Raw genomic sequence first — 21435 nt, 5'->3', positions numbered from 1 at the left:
GCAGCTGAAATGTTGATAAATCGAAGTTGTCTCAGTTCCAGTGAAAACTTCTTAAACATTTGTAAAGTTTTGATGGAACAGAGATCTCAAATATATAGATTTTAGATACATTCTGGTGTTTCTTTAGTGACATCTGATAATGAACTGTTTTCTTTAACAGCCTCTCCCCTCTCTTGAACACACACACATTAACAAGGCTGTTCTCCAGTAGGTTTGGTTAGGGGTGTGTCCAGGTGTCTCTACTCAGAGGTATGTGTACCTGTGTGTGCATTGTCTATAATATGTGTGTCTTTATTTAAAACCTTTAATCTGTCATTAACGCACAACCCCCTTACCTCTTTTTCAGCACAATATGTATGTTTCCTCATTTTGGCGAATGAACAAAAAGCATATAAAGCTGCTGGGACACCAAATCTCTCGCGGCAGCTCTCCAGCTGCAGACAAGCCGAGACAGAATCACCTGACCTCACATCTGCCGCTTTGACTGACTTGCAGGGTCTTGCTCTCCTAAAGTGTTTTTCTTAGTTATCGTACAGGTTGGATGAATGTTGGTGCTAAAGTAAAGTGAACTAAATGATGAAGGAATGTCCTATGTGGCAGTAAAGTAGAGAACTTCCTGTCGTCTCTACCCGTCTCACTCATTTCACTCATTCTGGTTGCAGCTTCTCCAATGTGAGGGTTAACTGCTTTTCTTTTTGGAAAGCTCCTTCAGTTCCATCTGAACAGACGTTTGCAATGGAACATTGTGGTTAAACAATTACTGAAATATTTGTTCTTGTTATTTCTTTTTGTGACAGCCATTGTTATGTCGCAGTGATGTTATGGTTTAGTTTACAAGTAAACTACCAGCTGTGAGTCTGGATAATAACATGGTTAGTTTCCTCTTTAACTATTTCATGTAAAGTCTTTCTCCTCATATTCCCTCATTTTTAAATAACATTTTTTACAATCCTTTAGTTTTTTGTTGTTGTGTCTTTAGGACTTTTCCTCGATGTGTGTTGTGTGGTTTTATTTATACACTGCTGCCGAACAGAGAAAAGTCTTTCACATGAAGTCTTTTATTTACTCCACAGAAGAGAACCAGCATTCATGTTTAATAAACCTGTCTATCTCATTGTTTCTGATCAACTTGATAATATTGAACTTCTTTCTGCCTGTTTTACTGTCCTTCTTCACTATCCTGTGGCATGTTGGCAGTGTCTTCCCTTAGACAGTGAGACAGGTCTGTCTCACCCTCTTTTTATTTATTTATTACTCTCTCTCACTCCCTCTCTCTTTTTTGTCCCGGCAGCTGCAGAAGAAGTCCTGGCTTTCCCTCACAGCTCTGTTAGCCTGTTCTGCTCAACACAACTGCCCTACGATCTGAGAGACACCGAGAAATAAAACAGTCACACACACACTTTGAGTTTCATCACACAGCACACACACACAACTCTCCTGGAGCTCCTGCAGAACCGGAGGAGAAAAAAAGGTGGAAGAATTTGGCCTCAAATCCTGCCGCCGCCTGCAAACTGCTGGTAAAGTAGAGCTAATGTCCGTCTGTCTGTCGCTTTAGCTCCTCCCCTCTCTGTCTGTCTGTCTGCCTGCCATGCAGCGGTTTGTAAACAGTTGTTACAGTTCCTGTAGATGATCTTCTTAAAAAAGCCTAACTTGAAGGATAACGTAAGAATGTCTGTGCTCTTCCTGGTTTTGATCACTCTCTGACTTTCCTTTCAGCTCACTGATGATGTTCTGTGTTCAAAAATAACTCTTTGGGGAGTTTTTAAACTAAACATGGTAGCCCACTTCTGCTCAGGTTTTTTAATTTATTTTTGTAAACCTTGCTTTCAATTTAAAGAATTTAAATAGGAAGATACACAAAAACATAATCACTTACGAGATGTTGAATGTGATTCACAACAGCAGAGTTATGTACGAGCCAACAACCGAGTTAGAACATGGTCTGTAGCTGTGTCTACGAGACATGATGAGACACAAACCCAGGGCCTTAAGTCTAATGTTAAAGAGGACATATTATGAATGATACATTTCAGGTTCATATTTGTATTGTGTTTCTCTCCTGTGACATGTCTCCATGCTTTAATGTTCAAAAAGGTCTTTATTTCTCTCATACTGCCTGTGCTGCAGCACCTCTTTTCACCCTCTGTCTGAGGCTGCGGCCCCACGAGGACGAAAACGGCTAAACGCATAGGATTAACGCAAACGCAATCGCAAACGGCTTCCGTCTACATGCAATAATTATCCGGATAGTGTCTGCCCACACGAGACCGCTCCGTTTAGCTCCAACCGCTGGAGAAGCTGCAGTACATATGCAGGAGCCTGTACGTGGCGCTGTAACTTCCTCCACAAAAGCAGCGAAGAAGCATGGTTGTCATGGTTGCCCTTCTGTTTATTCTCCGCGGTGGGGGCCGAGGGAACCGGGCAGAGTTTTTCGCCAGTCAGCGTGTATTAAAGTTGAAATCTTCCGGACAAAATTATAAAAGTGCCGGTCAAAGGTCTTCTTTGTTATTTATTGAGCTTTAAAACAAATGAATAACGACTCTATATAATATAATGATAAAATACACGGAGCCTCTCTTTTTCCTCCCTCTCTTCGGACAGCGCCAGTGTCTGTCTCATGCAGCAGCTCATCCAGTAATCAGTGACCCGGCCGACTGTAAAAATAAACATATTTATAACTAGTTTAGGGAGTTTGAGAGGTAATTAAAATAGCTAAGGCTGATGATCTGACTTGAAGTGTGTGTTTTGCTGCAGAGGGAGGAGCTGCAGGTGGGCAGAGCTGCGTGTCTCCGTCCTGTCAGATGAGACTTCACTCGCGAGAGAAAGATAAATAATCTGAATTCAGGGTGCAGTTTACTTTGACGTGGGGGTGAGCAGCAGAGGTGGGGAGAGGCGGGGCTATTGCCTCATCATTATTGCTGTAGATGTTGCACAAACAACTGTAGCATGGTCAATAGCGTTCGGAGCACGATAGCAACTCTGCGATCCGCCATTGTTGTTGTTGTTGGTGGCGAAACACTTCAGCACTGGCGCGGGGTAAGCGGAGGTGAGCAGAAGAGGTGGGGAGAGGCGGGGCTATTGCGCAATCACTATCAGTGATCTGAAAATGTCCGTATAGGGCGCACACACGGAGCCGTTTGACCCCCCAGAGAGCTGCGTATGCCTTTCTATCCACCTTGGGACCCGTTGTCGTTTCCTCAGTCGTTTAGTGCCATATTCGGTCGTCCTCGTGTGGCTGAACGGTCTATATGACACTAAACAGTAACGCAAACGACCGAATTCGTCCTCGTGGGGCCGCAGCCTGAAACCAGAGCCCAGTCTGCTCTGATTGGTTAGCTGGCCGGCTCTGTTGGGATTAGCTAATTGCTTAGAGATGTCCCGCCCCTTAGACAATCATGTACAATGTTTTGGAGCGTTAGCTTATGTAGTGATGTCATTACGTTACGGAAGTAAACAAAGGAGTCCAATGGAGGCGTGTCAGGCAGGGGGGAGAGTGTGGGAGAGAAACTCCCTCTGGAGGGAACACAGGAATGTTAGCCTTTGAAGACCATTTACATGCACACAGATATATACAGGAAAGAAAAACCCCATAAGCATAATGTCAGCAGAACTCCCTCAGAAGCACAGAACACAAACTTCATCAAGTCAGAGGACACGAGGCAGGTTTTTTAAGGTCAGATGAGTCTGTCCAGGCCTTATAAGCTCTTTTCCACTCAATAAGTGTATCCATTGTATCTGGCCCTTCTTTTGTTTTTGGACTCTGCTCAGGAGTTTAACTAAATGCAGGTTGCAGGTATTTAAGAAATTGGCGACACGGTTGTTGATCATGAATTTTTCTGCAGATTTGACTCCACATCACAGCAAGAAAGAAAACAGTTTGACTACTCCTGTATTCATACTGTAGAGAGCAGAATGAACAATACTTGAAACAACATGAAGTGTTCGTCCAACACACACCACTTGTGTGTTGGACACGCAGTTGTTTCTCAGAGCAGAAAACGATTTAAACAAAGAAAAGAAAAGTAAATCAATATGCTGCAACCACGAACATCTATGTAGTAGTTTGATGCTCTAGATCTCTGAAGATACTAAATGGCTCAGTATTCTGTCGTTTTAAGAACTCATTATACAGAAAAAGAGGCTGGTCCATTCATTTATAGATACAAAAACAAAACAGATGAAGTGATTTAGTGAAGATAATTGTTAGTAGACACTTGTTTGCTGTGAACCAGCCCACAGTGAAGGTGAGGCTGTGGATTACAGTTATGCATCATTAGTAATATCTTCACATTTGTGATCAATCAGAACACAACTTAGGCTTAAACCCTGTCTGTGTTTCATTAAACTTCACACAAACAGCTTCAGGTTGTTTTGATCCTCTGCTGGACGACTCTCCATCTGAGCCTGCTCATCCAGAAACTGAACGGCTAAATATTTTCCATTTCTCCCCTCCTCCCTCCTGTTTTCTCTATGTAGATCTCTCTCTCTTCTTACTCTCTTTGTGACCCAGTCTGCACTGAATTCTGGTTTCTTATTGGCCTATTAGAGTTGAGGTAGGAGGGTCTCAAAGCGTCCGTGCGTTCAGACCTCCAGTCTGTGGAGCTGCAGACCTAAGTTTTGCTTTACTCTAAAGGAAAATGTGAATGATTAAAAAAGAGCATGAGAGTATGCTAGTCTAGTGGATAAGAAAGACCCACTTATTATAATGGTTCGTTTGTGTGCTGCAGACTTGGAAATAAATATTTTGAACTATAATATATATATATATTCTTTTTAGAATCACAAAGGGTTCATGTTCTGTTATTTATTTAAGTCATTCATATAAGGCCCCATTTAAACTTTTCATCTTATCAAACACTCTTGTCTCCGTACTAACAAGTGTTTACATTTTTAAAACATAATGCCCCCCAAAAATTCAGCAATAATATTTGAGACATTTTCTTAGTGTACATTTTAACATTAGATTTGTACTGCTCGTGCTCATTAAATTGCCTCTTTAGAGAATGAATGAATGAGAACAAAGGGAAGAAGTGACTCTTCTTTCTGGTAGAAACGTTGCGCAGACACAGAGAAAGTGCCACAAAAAGTTAGCAAACAACTGTCTCTGGTTTTTAACTGATGTAGTGATTGTGTCCATCCGATGAATATAGGTCCAAATATTCATGCTATTTTGTATCTCTGGTTTGGTCTTCACCAACTGTTTGGGCTCCATCCAAACAAATCAAAAGCTCCTACGGTTTAACAGCACTAACAACTCCCATCATGCATTGGGGCACAGCTACCACACATTTATTATTGTTATTCAGGCTTATACACAGAAGTAGTTCAATATGCTGCAACTATCAGGTGTGTGAAGGTGTGTGTTTGAATCAGATAACTGCTTTAATAATGACAGGACTGCTGTGTATAGACTAGTCATTACACACACACTCACACAAACAAACGTAGAAAGGGAACCGGCCATTAGGACCCCAGCAGAGGGCTATATGAGGGCAAGCATCCGCGCTGACAGGTCTTTTCGTCCAAGAAGCTGCTGCAGGTAAAAACCTCTGTCTCGCGTTTGTCTTTTTTCTGCGAGTGGAGAAACAACATTGACTCGTCTGTTTTCAACCTTAGCCATTGAGAGATTGAGAGAATCACATTTTTTTTTTTTACCTTTGTCTGGTTACCTTGTGTCTTTTGTAAATCTCAACCTGCAAAGGAATTATTGAAGTCTACGGCTGGGTATAAATCCCATTTCTTTTTTGAAACAGGTATGGAAAACTGTATGGCTGCTTCTTTTAAGACTACAACTTAATATTTAAGAATTTTGCCTTTTTTAATACACATAAAAGGGCTTTGTAGAAAAAAACTGCTTTGACACGTTAGGTATGAACACAATAATATAAAATGTCCTTCTTTATCCAGACATAGTGAAGAAAAAAGCGAGTTAAGGTTCTTGTGAGGAAACCTGAATGTGGTCTGTGCTGCTCTGCAGGGATGAGGTGGTGGCTGGTGGCGGCCTTCTTGTGGCTGCTTGTGATCCTTACCCTCTCAGAAGGACAAGCCACGAAAAAACCTCGTAATGTGGACCGCCGGGCAAAGAAGAAGTGGGACGGACACGGTAAGACTCTGCCTCATAAAGAAAAGCAATGATATCGGTTGCAAGATCAAAAGATTGGTAACAGTTATGTGCGTCCAGTCCAATGCTACCCTAGGTAACTTAGGTTAAAGACTGGAAGGAGGAGAATATGCAAACCTAAAATAACCTTCCAAAAACGTTGAAACTGTCTTATTAAATGTTGCATCTTGTCCTTTTATCAATGGCAGAAGTAGAACTGTAAAAAGCAGGGAGCTCATCTTATGTTTCTCTTCCATCACAAGTCAAATGTCAGTCTTGTTTTCTGATGTAAAATGCCTCTCATGACACAAGAACAAACCGCTGTTTAAGTTATAACACATGGAGTCCCACAGGGAAGCATCTTGGGCCCCCTACAGTAATACAAATAAAGCCGGTATTTGAAGGATCAATAGCTTGCTCATTGACAACAAGTTGTCTATTGATATGTCTTAAACATCATTTTGTATTCCATTTATTTATCTGCTTTCTAAATTGACAAGACCATGTGTTGCAGGTCTTGGGCGGGCCAGATCGGGCCCCTCTAAACCACAGAAGATCAGACTGCTTCCTGGTCCTACTGTCCCAGAGGAGCCTGGAGTACAACAAGGAAACATAGTATTCCTGGACTCCTACAAGAACCTACAGGAACAGCACTCCAGCTACAACGTTATCCCAGGTCAGTTAGTAACACCACCTTAACCTAACGAACTACTACAATGCACTAATTACACCTTTATGGTCAATATTATTATGATTAATAGTTATTGTACTTCTGCAAATATACATACTAATGGTTTCAAAGATCTAGGATTATATGGGTAACACACCGAACAAATAGATAAGAAACATTAATTTATTATTCTCATGATACATTTTATTTTATTTTACACTTAAATCAGCAAAAACATTTTCCCTGACCAAGGTCAAATGGTTAAACTCTTTTGTTGTGTCTCATTAAAAGTCTGAAAACCCAAGTATTCATTCATCAATCATAAAAACTAAGAAAGAAAATAATAACATGCAAGTTTCAACGTGACGAAGATTTTCAGTAGACCAGCAGGTTTCAATTTTAAACAACTATTTCCCTCTTTATTTGTCTCAGTGTTTAAGATTAGGTGTAAACCATCATGGAAACAGGTATCTTTAGTAGATAACAAAAGTGTTTTAGCCAATAAAAAGGGATGAAAGACTGTGCAGTGAGTCTTCATCCTGTTCTCATAATGAAGCTGCCGGTATTACAGCTCAGTAATTAAATGACAAATCATCACATTCCAACATGAACAGAAGGGTGTGGGAAAAGAGCTGGACAGAAAATAAGTCTCACACAGAGATGAGGAAAGAGTCTTTAAAGAAGAACCTCAAAGCCACATAGAAGCCCCTCAGTTTAAAACAATGAAGTCAGCATTATGTAATTAGAAGGGACGCTGGGGTGGTATGTTGCTGTTGTTTGAGATCTGAGTACATCTGAGGTGTCTCAGTAACAAGCAGACACAACTAAATGAGATGGAACAACAACAAAATAGATCAGACTGCAGGAAATAACAGACACAGAAAGACTAGTTGATTAGACGTTTAAAGATGAATTATGGATCTTGGGAACAGAAGCTTAGTGAAATAAGCAGATCTCAAGATGAACCTCCAAGATTGTATAGTGGAGGTGATCATAACCCAAGTAACAGAGGAAAACATTTGAACAAAATTAAGTGAGGTCAAGTTACTACTGAAGGTACATTTATATCTGTTCTTGAAAAGCAAATCAATCCAATTACGTTATTTATACTTACTCTGATATTCTGAAGAAGACTATATGAATGAACCTTGGTGGTACATTGTGCCAATGCATCTTATTTGCACCAGCCTTTCCTGATTTGTTCCCCAGTTTAGTTTAAAAAGAGTGTTTCTTAACAAAAATTGCAACATTTACTTTTATGTTACATGTTCTAATGCACGCACAAGAAATAACATGTTAGTTTCACAAGTGTCTTGATTTGTCCCACCAATACCCTTAAACCCAAATATATTCAATTTGCAATGATATAAAACAGAGGAACGCAGAAGATCATCCAACTAGAGAATCCGAAAAACATAAAGTTATTTATATTTTTGTTTAATATAAACAAAACATATTTGTTTAATTTAATATTTGTTTCATTTCTTGGCAATCTGTGAATCAACTATTTGTTTCACTCCTAGTAAAAACCTAAAAGCATGCACTGGACACCAGAGCATGATAGAGCTCAGGGTCTGATGGTTGCTATATTATTTACTCAAAACCCTGCAATTTACTAGGATGATAAAGATATTCAATGACAGCAAGACAATATTTTACAGGTAAAAGAAAAGCTCTAAAGTATGACTGCTCCCAGAGATGACAGGGTGACAGTCGCACTGCTCTCAGTAAAAAGGACAGAGATATGAGAGACAGTATTTAGGAGAAATAACCTGAGCCTCTTAACTACCTGTGATTCTATGGACGTAACAAACAGCATACCATTAGAAAGGATAGATGACAGACAGGACAGACACAAAGAGCCTCTTCCTGCTGTATCATAGTGGTTTACAGTCTCTTCTACTGACTCACTGCCAGGCGCAGCCTCAGCCTGTCCCAGGTCTGCTGCTGAAAGGCGGAGTTAAATCAGAGGGAGGAGTGGAAACGCTACAAATCACTGCTTTGTCTGGTTATGATGGTAAAGTACAGGCTTTACATTTGACTAGACATATAGCAATTACTGCAGGGTCGGTTAGGATAAAGATGTGACCACTAAGATTTAGATCTGCCTTGTTCTAGACCACTGAATCACGCATTTACATTTTGTTCATTGATATAATTATGTCTGCTGATGGGCTCAATAACAGCTATTCCCTCATTGAAAAAGAATAAGAATGTCATCCTTCTTCGAAACGGCCACAAGAAACACAATTGGCATTAGATGTTTGAAGCTTTGCATGTTTTTGCAAATCATATTTAGTTTTTATAAACACAAAAAAAGATTCTATTCGTTTACCTTCCAACCCGATGAGACAATCTATCATAATCAGATCATTCCTGTTTATAAGTCATTTGAAGTTGTTTTCCTTCTTTTTTTTGTGTGGTTCTGTTCGTGTGTACTGTCAAACATGTTTTCAATAAATGGTGCTGTGTGTAAAGTGTTACATACAAAAGTTGAGTCAGGACGCACAATTGTGTCGGAATATAAAGTGGAGGTTTTTTTTGTACGCTGGACTCCACTGCCCCATTAGTGATGTTATTTGTTTTTTTGCGCTTATAGACTGAAAGAGAAGATTTATCTTGCAAACTGAAAACTGTCATAATTGAACAATAATCAGATTACATTTGCTTCTTTGATATTTCACCCACTGTATGAACTGCTGATAAAGACTTGTAACTAAAATAGTAACTACTGAACTGACCGAGATGATGTGTGTGTTGTTACAGGTAAGCAGGGCCAGTGTGTGTTTCAGGGTCTGACCATGTTCGACCAGGCCGCCTGGTCTCCAAAGCCCTGTGTCACATGTCTGTGTACCGGAGGCTGGGTGCTTTGTGACGAGATCACCTGTCCCATAGTTCACTGCCACTTCCCCTTCACCCCCGCCGGGGAGTGCTGCCCCGTCTGCATGGAGTCAGGTAGAAACACAACATGTGGCAACGCCATGGTGCAACATCAAGAGGCAACAGAGATGAGAAATGTTATAATAATAATAATAATAACACAAGGGATTTTTACAGCGCTTTTCCTAATGCTTAAAGACGCTTAATGTTATCAGAACTTTACATCTTAGAAACTCAAGTTTTACTGAAAAATGTTTATACAACATAATCATAAGCAGTTCTACCCTCAGATTTCAACCATTTTTTTTATTTGTCTACCAATTGTTTACCAGTTTTCATCTCTGAGGCCTCAGCATGCTGCTTCCTTATTCCATCATGGCTTTAAAAATGTGTTTTTCACATTTTTAGTTAGTCCAACACACATGTCTGTATTGTATGAAGATATCACATTTTGTAAACATACTCATTGCTCACAGTCATACATTGCATAGTCATTGTGTGCATGTATGAAGGTGAAGCAAGAGAAAAGTCAAAGTCATTTTCTCGACAGTATGACTTATCACTGTGTGTAGATGTAAGTAGAATACAGCATTAACATGATGTCAATAGCAATATAAACATGTACCTATCTATATAAGTACATTTTATATAATTGATGTTTGCTGTGTTTGGGGTTACCTATCAGGGAAAAAAACACTAAAAGCTGTTTCAAAGTAGCTGGTTCATTCACACTGAGGTATCATCGGGCAAAGTGCCAGACATCTTACATTTATCCCACTCAATCAGCTGGAAGCCGATAAAACAGCAACAAGTGATTTATCTTAGTCAGAATTATTTTGGCCTATATAGGATTGTTTAAATAAAAAAGGACTGATAGCTTTGAGTATCTCCAGTCACTATGGTTTAATTATCAAGCTGTAGTGATTGGGATCATTGTTGTTACGTAAAAGACGACACCAGGTCCTTTAAACATTGCTTTCTTATCTTTGTACAACAAAATGTAAAACCCTCAAAAATGTAAATTATAGTATACCTCATCCACCTATCCAAATCAGTATCAACCCATTACATGTTATTTAGCTGACGTTGTATTTAGATCGACTTACAGTAACGGTACGTCCACACAGCAGCTTTAGACGAATCTTCCACCGCTTCTCTGCCCATTGACTTTGAATGGGGATGACGTCACTTTGCCTCGCTTTTCGCCGAACTGCATTGTGGGGGAGCAAAGCGAAGATTTCCAGGATTCAAAAGTTGAGCAATGTTCAACTTTTGAAGCTGAGCTGGAAGCGCCAGCCAATCAAATCCTGTTTATGCAAATCTGACAGTAGAAGCGCTAGCCAATCAAACCGCGTGTAAGCAGGGAGAACCAGACCGCAGTTCATTTCTTCATATTCCAAACGAGAAATTACGGTAGCAAATCACCCGGTTCTTTACGACCAGAACTATTAACGGGATACAAACCGGAGGAACCAGGCATGGAGGGAGGTGGCAGAGACAGTGGGTGAAACTGGTAGGTTTTCGCCTGTTTGGGGAGTTTATATATATATATATTGCTCGCATAAAATCCCCGTTTTTTTTTGCTTTGTATGTCGGGGGCGGGAGATTCATGTGATTGGTTGTTGGTCGTGTTGCTCGCAAAAAATCCCCAAGCTGTCAGACACGCCTAGCTCCAAGATTTTCAAGATTTTTGAAAAGCTGCTGTGTGGACGTACCGTAAGTGCAATCACCCATGAGGATACACATTCAGAACAGCAAGAATCCTACAAGTACATTAGCTTCGAATAAGCCTGACCTTCTTAAGTCCTACACAGATTTATTTTTTGGGACCACTATCAGTATTGGTTTGGTACACCCTACACTACCACTACGTTACTTGCTTGTTATAAAAACACATTTCATAGCTTTAATTTATATTCTGCACCAGTTCATACCAACACTGACCAACACAAAAAGACCAACTTTACCTCTCTGTGGTCATACCAGAATAGTGTAATAGTTCAGACTGGTCTACAGCAGCCGTCTGCTCTGTAGCGAGAACAAGCTAGTCTGTCTGTCTGTGTTATGACACTAACACACAGCTGTCTGTCTGTCCACCTCCTGTCTGTCTGTCTGTCTGTCTGTCATGTAGCATTCTCTTTTAGTTTTCTTTATTTTTTCCTCTCCTTTTCTCTTCCTCTACTTTCACCTTTTTATTTCCTCCGCACCACTTCCTGTCCTATGATTGGCTGCCCCGCACCTCCCTACACCCACCGAAGACTATGACCTCAGCCTTGACCTTTCTGGTGACTCCCCAGTTCCCAACGACCCAGAGGACCATGTGACTCCGCTGACCCAGGAGGAGATTCAGAAAATCATCTGGCGGGAAGAAGAGGAGCACCGAGAGGAAGAGAAGCGCCTGAAGAAGAAGGATGAGGCGAGGAAGATGAGGCGAAAGCAGAGGAAGGGGCAGGCGGAGAAGCAAAGGAAGATAGTGGAGGAGAAGAGGAGGGAAGAGGAGGAGGCGCTGAGGCTGCAGGTGGAGAGAGAAGAGGCGGAGTGGAGGAGGCTGTTGGAGGAGGAGGATAGGAGGAGGCAGGAGAAGAGGAGACAGGATGAAGAGGACAGGAAGCAGAAGGAGGCAGCAGAGAGAGAAGCTAGGGAGGCAGAAAGGAACCTAGAGGAGGAAAGGAGGTGGCAGGAGGAGAGGCTGAGGGAGGAACTACTGGCTTTTGATCAGGGGGAGGAAGAGGAGCTGCATGAGGAGGTAGAGGAGGAGGTGTGGCTGAGAGGAGATGTGTTTGTGATGCCCGATAAAGAAGCCGAAGAAGAACCATACCTCCTCCCTGCTCCGATCCCAAGACCTCCTGCTGCGACAGAGGATGAGCTGGAGGAGGCAGAAGAGGAAGGGGAGGAGCAGGAGGTGTTGGTGAACAGAGCAGACCTCCCCCCAGGCTGCGACATCTCTGACGTCACGCTGACGTGTGACAACGCCAAACTCACCTACTTCCCCCCTCTGTCTATCCCTGAGCTCAAGTCTCTCAGTCTGGAGGGTAAGTCTGCACCACGACAAGACGAGGAATGTAGAGCCAGATAGCTTCATGGAGAAAGGTCTAAAACTCGTTCACAGACACACTAGTAATGGGGGTCAGAATTTCATTTGAAAACTTAAAATGTGTAAGAGGATTTAAAAATAACAAAACTGTTGATCAGGTTTAGCCTAATCAGTGCTTAAAGGCTAATGTTGGCATGGTTTGTTTTCTTAACCATCATCAAATCCTATAAATGACCAAAACCTACATTATGTTGGTTCAATCGTCAACACTTGTTAACCTCCTGCCTAACCCTCTGACACAAATGTGTACTTTGTGATATTGGGCTACATAGATCAAATCTGATGAATGATTCATTACTCTGTCTGTGGCAATGTCCCAATGTCATTAGGTCCTACTACTTTTTTTTTTAAAGACTGCCTTGGCACTGTATAAATATTTTTTGCATTTGTATTTGAATGACTGCAGCTTAGATGGCAGCCCTGTGGCCTGTACGACGAAGCCAGTTCAACAGACCCTGGATATGTTTGAGTTATCTGGCTTAACTAACCCTAACAAACGAGATCTCGCTAAACAGTCCTACCACGCTGGTTATCAACTCGGTAACTCAACCCAGGGTTTCTCTGTCCGGCTGAGAGCGCGTTCACGTGAAAGGAGCGGGGTTATCAACATTTGACCAATCACAAACATGGACAAGCGTACTGACAGCGCAGCGTCATACTTCCTGATTGAATAGTAAACTATCATGTTAGACAAATATGAAGTTAACTTAAACTTTAAATATCCATGACTTAAACACTTTATCCAGGATAAAAGCAAGGTGAATACAAAACAGCTGGTAAAAAAAATTAAAGTGTTTGAATTTGTACATTTTTATGATATCACTGCCCCTAAGACACGAGTGGATCTGACTTTAATTACATTTGACTCGAGTGTTTCGTCAACTTAATGTGTTGTTTTAAATAATACTTCTGCATACAATAGCTATGTGACATTAAGTGTTGCACATACAGGTATGGCTCGAGAAGCTGACTCAGATAAGGAAATATATGATACATTACCGGAAACCCAGAGTTAACCCTGAAGTTACCTCGCTAAGAATCCTGCTTCGTAGTTCAGGCCAAGGGTCTGCACATGGGGTTTGTCGTTAAATTACAAAAATAAAACAATTATTTCAAAAGACTTTGTATTATACATCTAAAATAATGGAAGATTAATGATGTCTGATTATTTAATCAGAAAACACCATTCAACCAAAAATACATAGTCCACTAACAGAGGTGTATCTTTTACCTTGTAAATGAAACTTGACTGAGATTAGTTTCACTGTGAGCCTATAACACAGCATATGAGAAAATGAGCGAGGAGAGACACAATAATCAGTAAATATTTGTAAGACTTACAAATTAGCATCACATTCAGGCTTTTTATCAGCCTGGAATCAGAATTAAATAGTATCGGAACCCAATGTTATATATTGCATTTAGGAACAATTCAATACCTCACGCATCAATTCGAGAAACACAAAGACAACCTGCTTATTTCCCTGCTCTCAGTAGGCAGTGACTCTCATTAACACTCTTCTGACCTGCAGGCAACAACATCCCCAGCATCCCAGCAGAAGCCTTCAACGGCATCCCCAACCTGGAATGGATCAACCTGAAGACAAACAAACTCACCTCTGACAGCATTGATCCCAAAGCCTTTAAAGTAAGACGCTAAACCATTGCAGCCCTTCAGAATAAAACCACACTAGTTTTCACTCCAACCATCTACCTAAGTTTCAAATGCAGCTTTTTTAATCAGAGAAAAGTATCATTTAAAGTAATGATCAACAATCAACCAGAAACCAAATAAATATGGTAACATTTCTGCTATAAAAGCGCGACAATATTCACAAAGACCTTTAGGCTTCACATAATAAATAAACAAGCAAAGTAACTTAAACACAAAACAGTTGATGCATTTAAACACTTGGGAGCTTGAAAATGATGTTCATGAAAAATGTAAATAAGGCAAACAAAAGCTTATTTTGAAATATGCATCAACAGTATGTGTGTGCGTGTGTGTTTCAGGGTCTAAAGATGCTAAGGCGTCTGTACTTGGACGGTAACCTCCTAGAATCCGTGCCCGCTAATCTCCCCCCCACCCTGCAGGAGCTGAAGATCAGTGAGAACAAACTCAGAGGAATCCAAGAAAACAGCTTGGAGGGTAAGTGCCACTGTATCCCAAAAGCTTCAGATGTCACTACCCATCAAGCAGCTATCTAATGCCTGTTAAAATGAACTTTGATCTAATGCCTGTTAAAATGAACTTTGATCTAATGCCTGTTAAAATGAACTTTTAAGCTCAAAATGTTGCACTTGTGTGTGGGGGACTTTTTGAATGCAGGAGATCCTCGATGGATTGAGCCCTCCCGAGTGCCATGCTTTCAACATAATTCAGAAATTGTTGGTTAATGGCTAGACTTCGCCTCTGCCTTCTGCAGTGTAACACATCTCCCACCAATGATCTTAATTGTCTTAATTGTTTAGCCCTTTGACATTTTGATAAGCTGTAATGGCAAAGTAATGCAAGAAATGTTTGTTATATTAAATGAAATAACTATTTACTTTTCTGTTGTGCAAAGTAACTGTGTGACTATTATCTTCTGACAGATGTTTCCTTACTGCACTGATTCCAAGACACATTTCCAGAGAAAAACAATATGTTTACACTGTATCATTTATTTCCATCTGCAGATCTGAGCAGCCTGGTGACTCTGGAGTTGGAGGGAAATCTGCTGAGTGAGGGGAATGTGAATCCTCTAGCCTTCGCTCCTCTCATCCAGCTCTCCTACCTCCGGCTGGGCAGAAATCACTTCCGCACCGTACCACAAGGCCTCCCCAAATCACTGCTGGTATGAAGTAATATCTGTTGACATAACGTCTGTGTCTCTGCACTTACATATTCATTCCCAACACTGGAATTCCAAAAGGGGCAGCATATTTAAAAGCTTTTTTGCCAACCTTGAGGACCAACAGCAGTTGAATATTGCGGTGCAATAACCATTTATTATGGTTCAATATTTCCCGAAAAACGTTATTTAAAAAAATATTCACAAAGGACACTCAAAGTAGAGCTCAATAAATGTATAAATAAACCCACCAGCAGCATATGCTTTTGAATTAAGTCTATCTGGTCCCATTTCCTGAGGCCTTCTTAAAAGCTGCTGCAGTCAGTTCATCCTTTGGGAGTTGAGATTTGCTGATGCATCAGTATTTTCTTTTTGGCTCTAAAGTGTAGGACTCCTTTACTGAGTAAACTCAGCTTCTACCTGTGGGAAACCAGTCCACCCAACGTGTAATTATGGGCTCTGGTTAACCACAAACTGCAAAATACCAGCCACATGCTGCTGATGTAAATCCACCCTAAAACTAGCCTAGTTTCTACACATTACAAAATCCCAAAACCTAGAACTTTGGAGGTGTTAGTCCTAGAGATCATGGGTTTCCTGTAGTTATCACACTAATAGCACTTTATAGTAAAGTGTGATTTTGATAACGATTTAAGAATGATGTAGAATTACTAAGCAGCAGTCATCCAGAGTGTCTGGTATTAATTTCTCAGCTTGGTAGATTATGTATTTATAACCCAAGAGTCCCAACAAACCACAGACTAAACCGAAAGCACAATTAACATAATAGTTTAAAGACAAAGTGGTAACTCATTAAAAACTAGAAAACCTTTAACATTTTGGGATCATAACTTGACTCAGAAACTAAATTCCATGAATTTGAAAGCAAGTTTCCACTAATCTATCAATTTTACTTTCCATCCTTGATGTGAAACTTTTTTTCCATCTTTCAGGAGCTTTACTTGGAGAACAACCTGATCGAGGAAATATCAGAGACAGTTTTCAATCAGACTCAAAATCTGAACGTGGTTTCTCTGAGACACAACAGGCTGGATGAGACCAAGATTGCCCCGCTGGCCTGGTTCAGCCACAGGTCGGACAAAAAGAGACTTCTTACTATCACCCATTATTGTAAATTGCTAATGTTTGTCCATCATTTCCTTACACACCATTTCTTCCTTCATATTCCTCTTTCTCTGCAGAAATCTGGAGTCCATTGACCTTTCTCATAATGACTTCTACCTGGTTCCATCATACCTGCCCAGATGTCTGGTCCACTTAGTGCTGTTGGGAAATAAGATTGAGAGGATACCTGGTAAGTGGACAGTGTTGATAAAACACCTGGCTGACAAACCTGACCCACAGCAGATATGAGAGGTTTAACTGTTGGACTGAGGACTAGGGTTGCAAAGGGGCGGAACATTTCCGGTACATTTCCATGGGGAATTTTGGAAATATTACATATTGGAGACTTTCCATGGGAATTTATGGGAACGAACTGGGAATTGAGCGTAATGTAATGTAATTGTATCATATCCAAGCATAAATATAAACATTTTATTTTGTCATAAGAAAACATCCATGCAAAATGGATGAAAAACATGACATTTCATCAGATTTAAACAGAACAAGTTTTAATTATTTGATTGAACAATAATTTGTTTCATTGAAGAACAAAAACATGAATGTTGAGTTAAATATTACTTCTAGAAATCATCTGTGCATGTGATGGAGGAATGCACAGTGCCTGTAGGGGGTGTGGTCTCAAAAGCCATGCAGTAAGCAGTGTGCTATGTGCATGTGATTGAGGAATGGCATGGATATTCAAGTGTACTTGAATGGCATCTGTTTGTTTTAGTCAGATAGATTATGCTAAAATATACATTCCCCAACTATATTTAAGTTCCTTATGAAGAGCCAACCTTCAATTTTTTATTTTTTTGTTTATTCCCATAAATACCCGTTTATTCCCATGGAAAGTTTCCATCTTTGAAAATTTCCGGAATTTTGCAACCCTACCGAGGACTTCCTTTAACAACTTCTAGGCCTACCATATATGAAGAATGACATACCACTATATTTCTCATGTCGCCAATAGATTTAAGGAAAACAATTGAAACAAAGGCAAATGGCCTGACATTACCCGGCCAAAGTGATAGTATCTCGAAACGATTTTCTACTGCAGGAACTCACTGAAACATTACCCTTCATTAAATCTGAATTTCCCCAGGTAGTGCTTTCCTTTCCACTGCACTCTGCCATTGTTACTGGATGAGCTGAAGAAGGACAGACTACACTGTTTTATAAAAAAAAAATAAGATCAGTATTCATGGAGCTGAGCAAACAGCTACCATACATGAATATATAAAATCAACAGCGGTCTTCTGATAATGATGATACACTATTTCCTCCCAACACCTCCACAGGTTACGTGTTCGCCCACATGGACCCGGGTTTAGAGTACCTCTACCTCTCGTACAACAGACTAGACGGGGAAGCGATCGAGCCAGAGTCATTCTTCGGCTCGTACCACTCCATGGTGGAACTGTGTCTGGATCACAACCAGCTGATGTCTGTCCCGTCTGGCATCAACGAAATGACCAACTTACATTTCCTCCGTCTCAACAACAACAACATCAGGTATGAAGCCATCGTCCACCAATATCCATCGATTAGGGTTACAGATTTGTATTTTTAAAAGGATAACTTCCTTGGAAAATATTGCCCTTTTTACCAGGATTTGTGTGATTTCTTGCCATGAATTAAGTTTAATTTAAAAATAACAATTAATTAATGATTATAAAGTTATACTTATTACAATAATATGATGTTACTTTTTATGTATGGTTATATTTTGTAGAAAAACAACAATTTCTCTCTTTCTTTTTTTTTTAATGGAAGAAACCGAATTTCACCCTAACTTATTTTCCCATCAGATCCCATTAGAGGTATCAGTTTTAATTATTAAGTGTGAGAGGTGTGTGATAGGCTGATTTGTGCTTTGCTGTAAAAATCTGATTTGTGATTTTGGGTAATGACTTGACAAAGTTCACATAATGTCTTCCTAAATGTCAGCTATGTACTATACATCAGGACTGGTAGAAATGATGGATACAGCTATAGAAATGACTATTAGAAGAAGAAGAAGCTGCTGACAGAAAACCAAAACCGGGTCAGTGAAGATAGAGTAAGAACAAAAAATTTCAATATAGTCCTAAAAGATCAACAACACAGTCCCCCAACAGACCTGAGCGTGACCAGACGACTGACTCACTTCTCTCAGCCCACCAGACAATATTAAAGCTAAGAAGTTCACTGAACGGAGAGTCGTCTTGACGACAAGAAACAAAACAAGTTGAAGTTTCCACCTGAGGGTCACCCTGAATAACCTCATTAAACTCACACATTGGTCCATGCAAGATACACACAGCTAGTCCAGGCTGTAGCATGGCTTTATATAAAAGTAACCATTTCAACACTACACAATTCAGCAAATGTACTGCCAAGATGGTACTTCAGGTGTGAAAGTGTATTCCGCCTCCAAGCAAATATTGCTAATTATTTTAACATAAAAACCAACATCAATAACGTAAAGTATAAACCTTTTTTAGTAAGTTCAAATCTTGGCTGCAGCATTCTAAATAAATAATTTTTTGTATAGATGTTTTAGATAACTTGGTAAAAGAAGGCAATTTATAATAAAACATCAGCATCATACAAACTTAAATGTGGTCTCCTTTTTGGCTATACTCTGAAGATGAAAAACGTATATATATTACCTTTATAGATTTGGAACTGTCGGTCCGACAAAACAGGTCTAAGATAATAGTGATGGTCATTTAATTTTATTTTTTTTTCTCATATTTTAAAAATATTTGATTGGTGATTATTTAAAAAAAATAATTATCATCATATTAATCGCTAATTACTACATTAGTTGCAGCTTCAGCCCTAGACGTACCAAAAAGTGCATTTAACTGACTGTTCTAACTGCATCCTGACACTGTCTTCCAGGAGTATCCCTGACGAAGGCATCTGCGACCCAAACCACAGCGGAGACTCCACTATGGTGGCCCTGAGACTGGAATACAACTTCATCGAACCCCAGAGGCTTTCACCGACAGCCTTCTCCTGTGTACGCTCCTCTTCCAGTGTGGTCTTAAAACCCCAGAAAACCAAATGACCACACAAAGGCGAAAAGACAATTGTGTAAAACCCCAGAAACACTGGGGAAAATATTTTGTTTTGTATTTGTCCCATAAGAAGTCAAACATAAAATAAGATATATTTCCCCTCCCTAGCTTCCTCTGATGCTGTGTTATTGAAATGACACCCAAAATCATAAGAAATCACATGACGTACAGGTAGAACATGGAAACATATACAGTATAATTCAACTCGGTTACTGCTGATGTAGTTTTCATGTCCTGTCCCGTCATATCCTTACAAGCTGCAAAAAAAAAACCCAACTGATTTGACCTCTCCTTTGGCCCTAATATGTTTTATGGTAAATTGTTTTTCACATGGCTCACCTAAACCTGCTATCGAAATGCCAGAACACCTTCAAACATTCTACATCTAACACATCTGTCTGCTTTACTAAAATGTCAAACTCTCTAAAATGGAAAGACCTTCTGCACCATACACCGTAAAATGAAAATGCTAATAAAAAGAAATGGAAAGAATTCAATGAAAGGAGACCACAAGCCAAACACATTATTTTTTCACAACCTCACCACCTCCATGTTCCATTTCTCAGCTCTATTTCTTCCAATGCCTTCTTTCATAAAAACTCTGACATGGAAAGGAGGAGTGGGATCACATGTGTGCCACATGTGTAAAAGATGAAGAGCAGCCATAAAGGATTAATTTAAAGTAAGTGCTGATGGGGAGATAATCCTACAGACGGATACAAAAAGACAGAAGATGTTCAGTCATGCCTGACAAGTTCCTCCATCTTGTGCACTTAAGTGTATAGAGGCAGAAGGACAGTAACTTCCTCTTCCTTTTGATTAATACTACATCATCAGACACATCACACATGTACTATCAGAATCTGTTGTGCTTTAATTATATTCACCGCATTTTTTATTAACCATGTGATACAAGAGACATTCGATGGTGCACACTACATCTTGTATTTCACCGTGTCTCATCATTGAAAAGGAGACTATTTAATGCAGTTGTGGTGTTTATCACCACACCCAGGAAGTGTGTTTGACATTGAAGCAAATGTTCCTAGTGGCCAAACGGTTGAACTACAACTTCAGTGTCAGTCCGTGATGTCATTGGGCCTCAAAATACTTTTTCCCATCGTCTAACAATGGGAAGGAGATGACTGTAAACGATTAAAAATAATATATATTTTAAAAAAACTAAATCAACTACCCAGTACAAACACTTTTTTAGCCCTTATTTAAATGATTACAGTCTCAAATATGTAAAATGCGCTAAAAGGCGAATCCAGACTCTTTTCTCTCTCCATTAATTTGACTGGTGCCAGTGCGGATTGGAGGCGGGGTTTGAAGAAGAAACAAGTGTCATGCTCTACCTCTCAAATGCTGTATGGGGTTCTCTTTACACATCCATGGTGTTTATGCCATCGCAGCAGGTTTTCTATGAACTTTAATGGAGATAAGTCTAGCTATATGGTCTGAGGAAACAACCTTCTAATGCATGTGTTTAAGATGTAGGAGGATCTAGTGGCTCCAGAAGTTTTACTGTAAATTACAATTCTAAAGTTTTCAATGTTTTCATTGTCAAGTTTTCTTTGAATGACGTCCTCAGTGTTCTATGTCTATGCTTCAACCTGTGTAACTGCAGTATACTGTATTAATTACTCAGCATTGATCATGAA

The 21435-nt window shown here is 39.9% G+C and overlaps 2 protein-coding genes across 5 annotated transcripts in view; one reads left to right on the top strand and one right to left on the bottom strand.

Moving 5' to 3' along the window:
• cenpp (centromere protein P) overlaps positions 1-21435 on the bottom strand; it is a 139407-nt gene that overhangs the window by 12170 nt on the left and 105802 nt on the right. The gene's annotated exons all lie outside the window — the stretch shown is intronic.
• On the top strand, positions 1376-21428 carry ecm2 (extracellular matrix protein 2, female organ and adipocyte specific). The gene is made up of 12 exons (XM_071203210.1): positions 1376-1517; positions 5978-6103; positions 6615-6776; positions 9537-9725; positions 11948-12682; positions 14277-14392; positions 14758-14893; positions 15424-15581; positions 16532-16671; positions 16781-16893; positions 18005-18218; positions 19593-21428. Exons 2-12 carry the CDS (start codon positions 5980-5982, stop codon positions 19759-19761), a joined length of 2256 nt encoding a protein of 751 aa, XP_071059311.1. The 5' UTR covers positions 1376-1517; positions 5978-5979; the 3' UTR covers positions 19762-21428.

The sequence above is a fragment of the Pseudochaenichthys georgianus genome, chromosome 5, assembly GCF_902827115.2.
Source record: "Pseudochaenichthys georgianus chromosome 5, fPseGeo1.2, whole genome shotgun sequence".
NCBI lineage: Eukaryota > Metazoa > Chordata > Actinopteri > Perciformes > Channichthyidae > Pseudochaenichthys > Pseudochaenichthys georgianus.
This window is presented reverse-complemented; position numbering and strand designations above follow the sequence as displayed.

What these genes read in the sequence shown, in the direction of transcription:
- ecm2 (XM_071203210.1), top strand. Translation starts at nt 5,980, where the DNA reads ATGAGGTGGTGGCTGGTGGCGGCCTTCTTGTGGCTGCTTGTGATCCTT. An exon ending in CCCCGTCTGCATGGAGTCAG is followed by an intron (nt 9,726 to 11,947) that starts GTAGAAACACAA and finishes GTGACTCCCCAG; the next exon opens with TTCCCAACGACCCAGAGGAC. An exon ending in CTCAACAACAACAACATCAG is followed by an intron (nt 18,219 to 19,592) that starts GTATGAAGCCAT and finishes ACTGTCTTCCAG; the next exon opens with GAGTATCCCTGACGAAGGCA.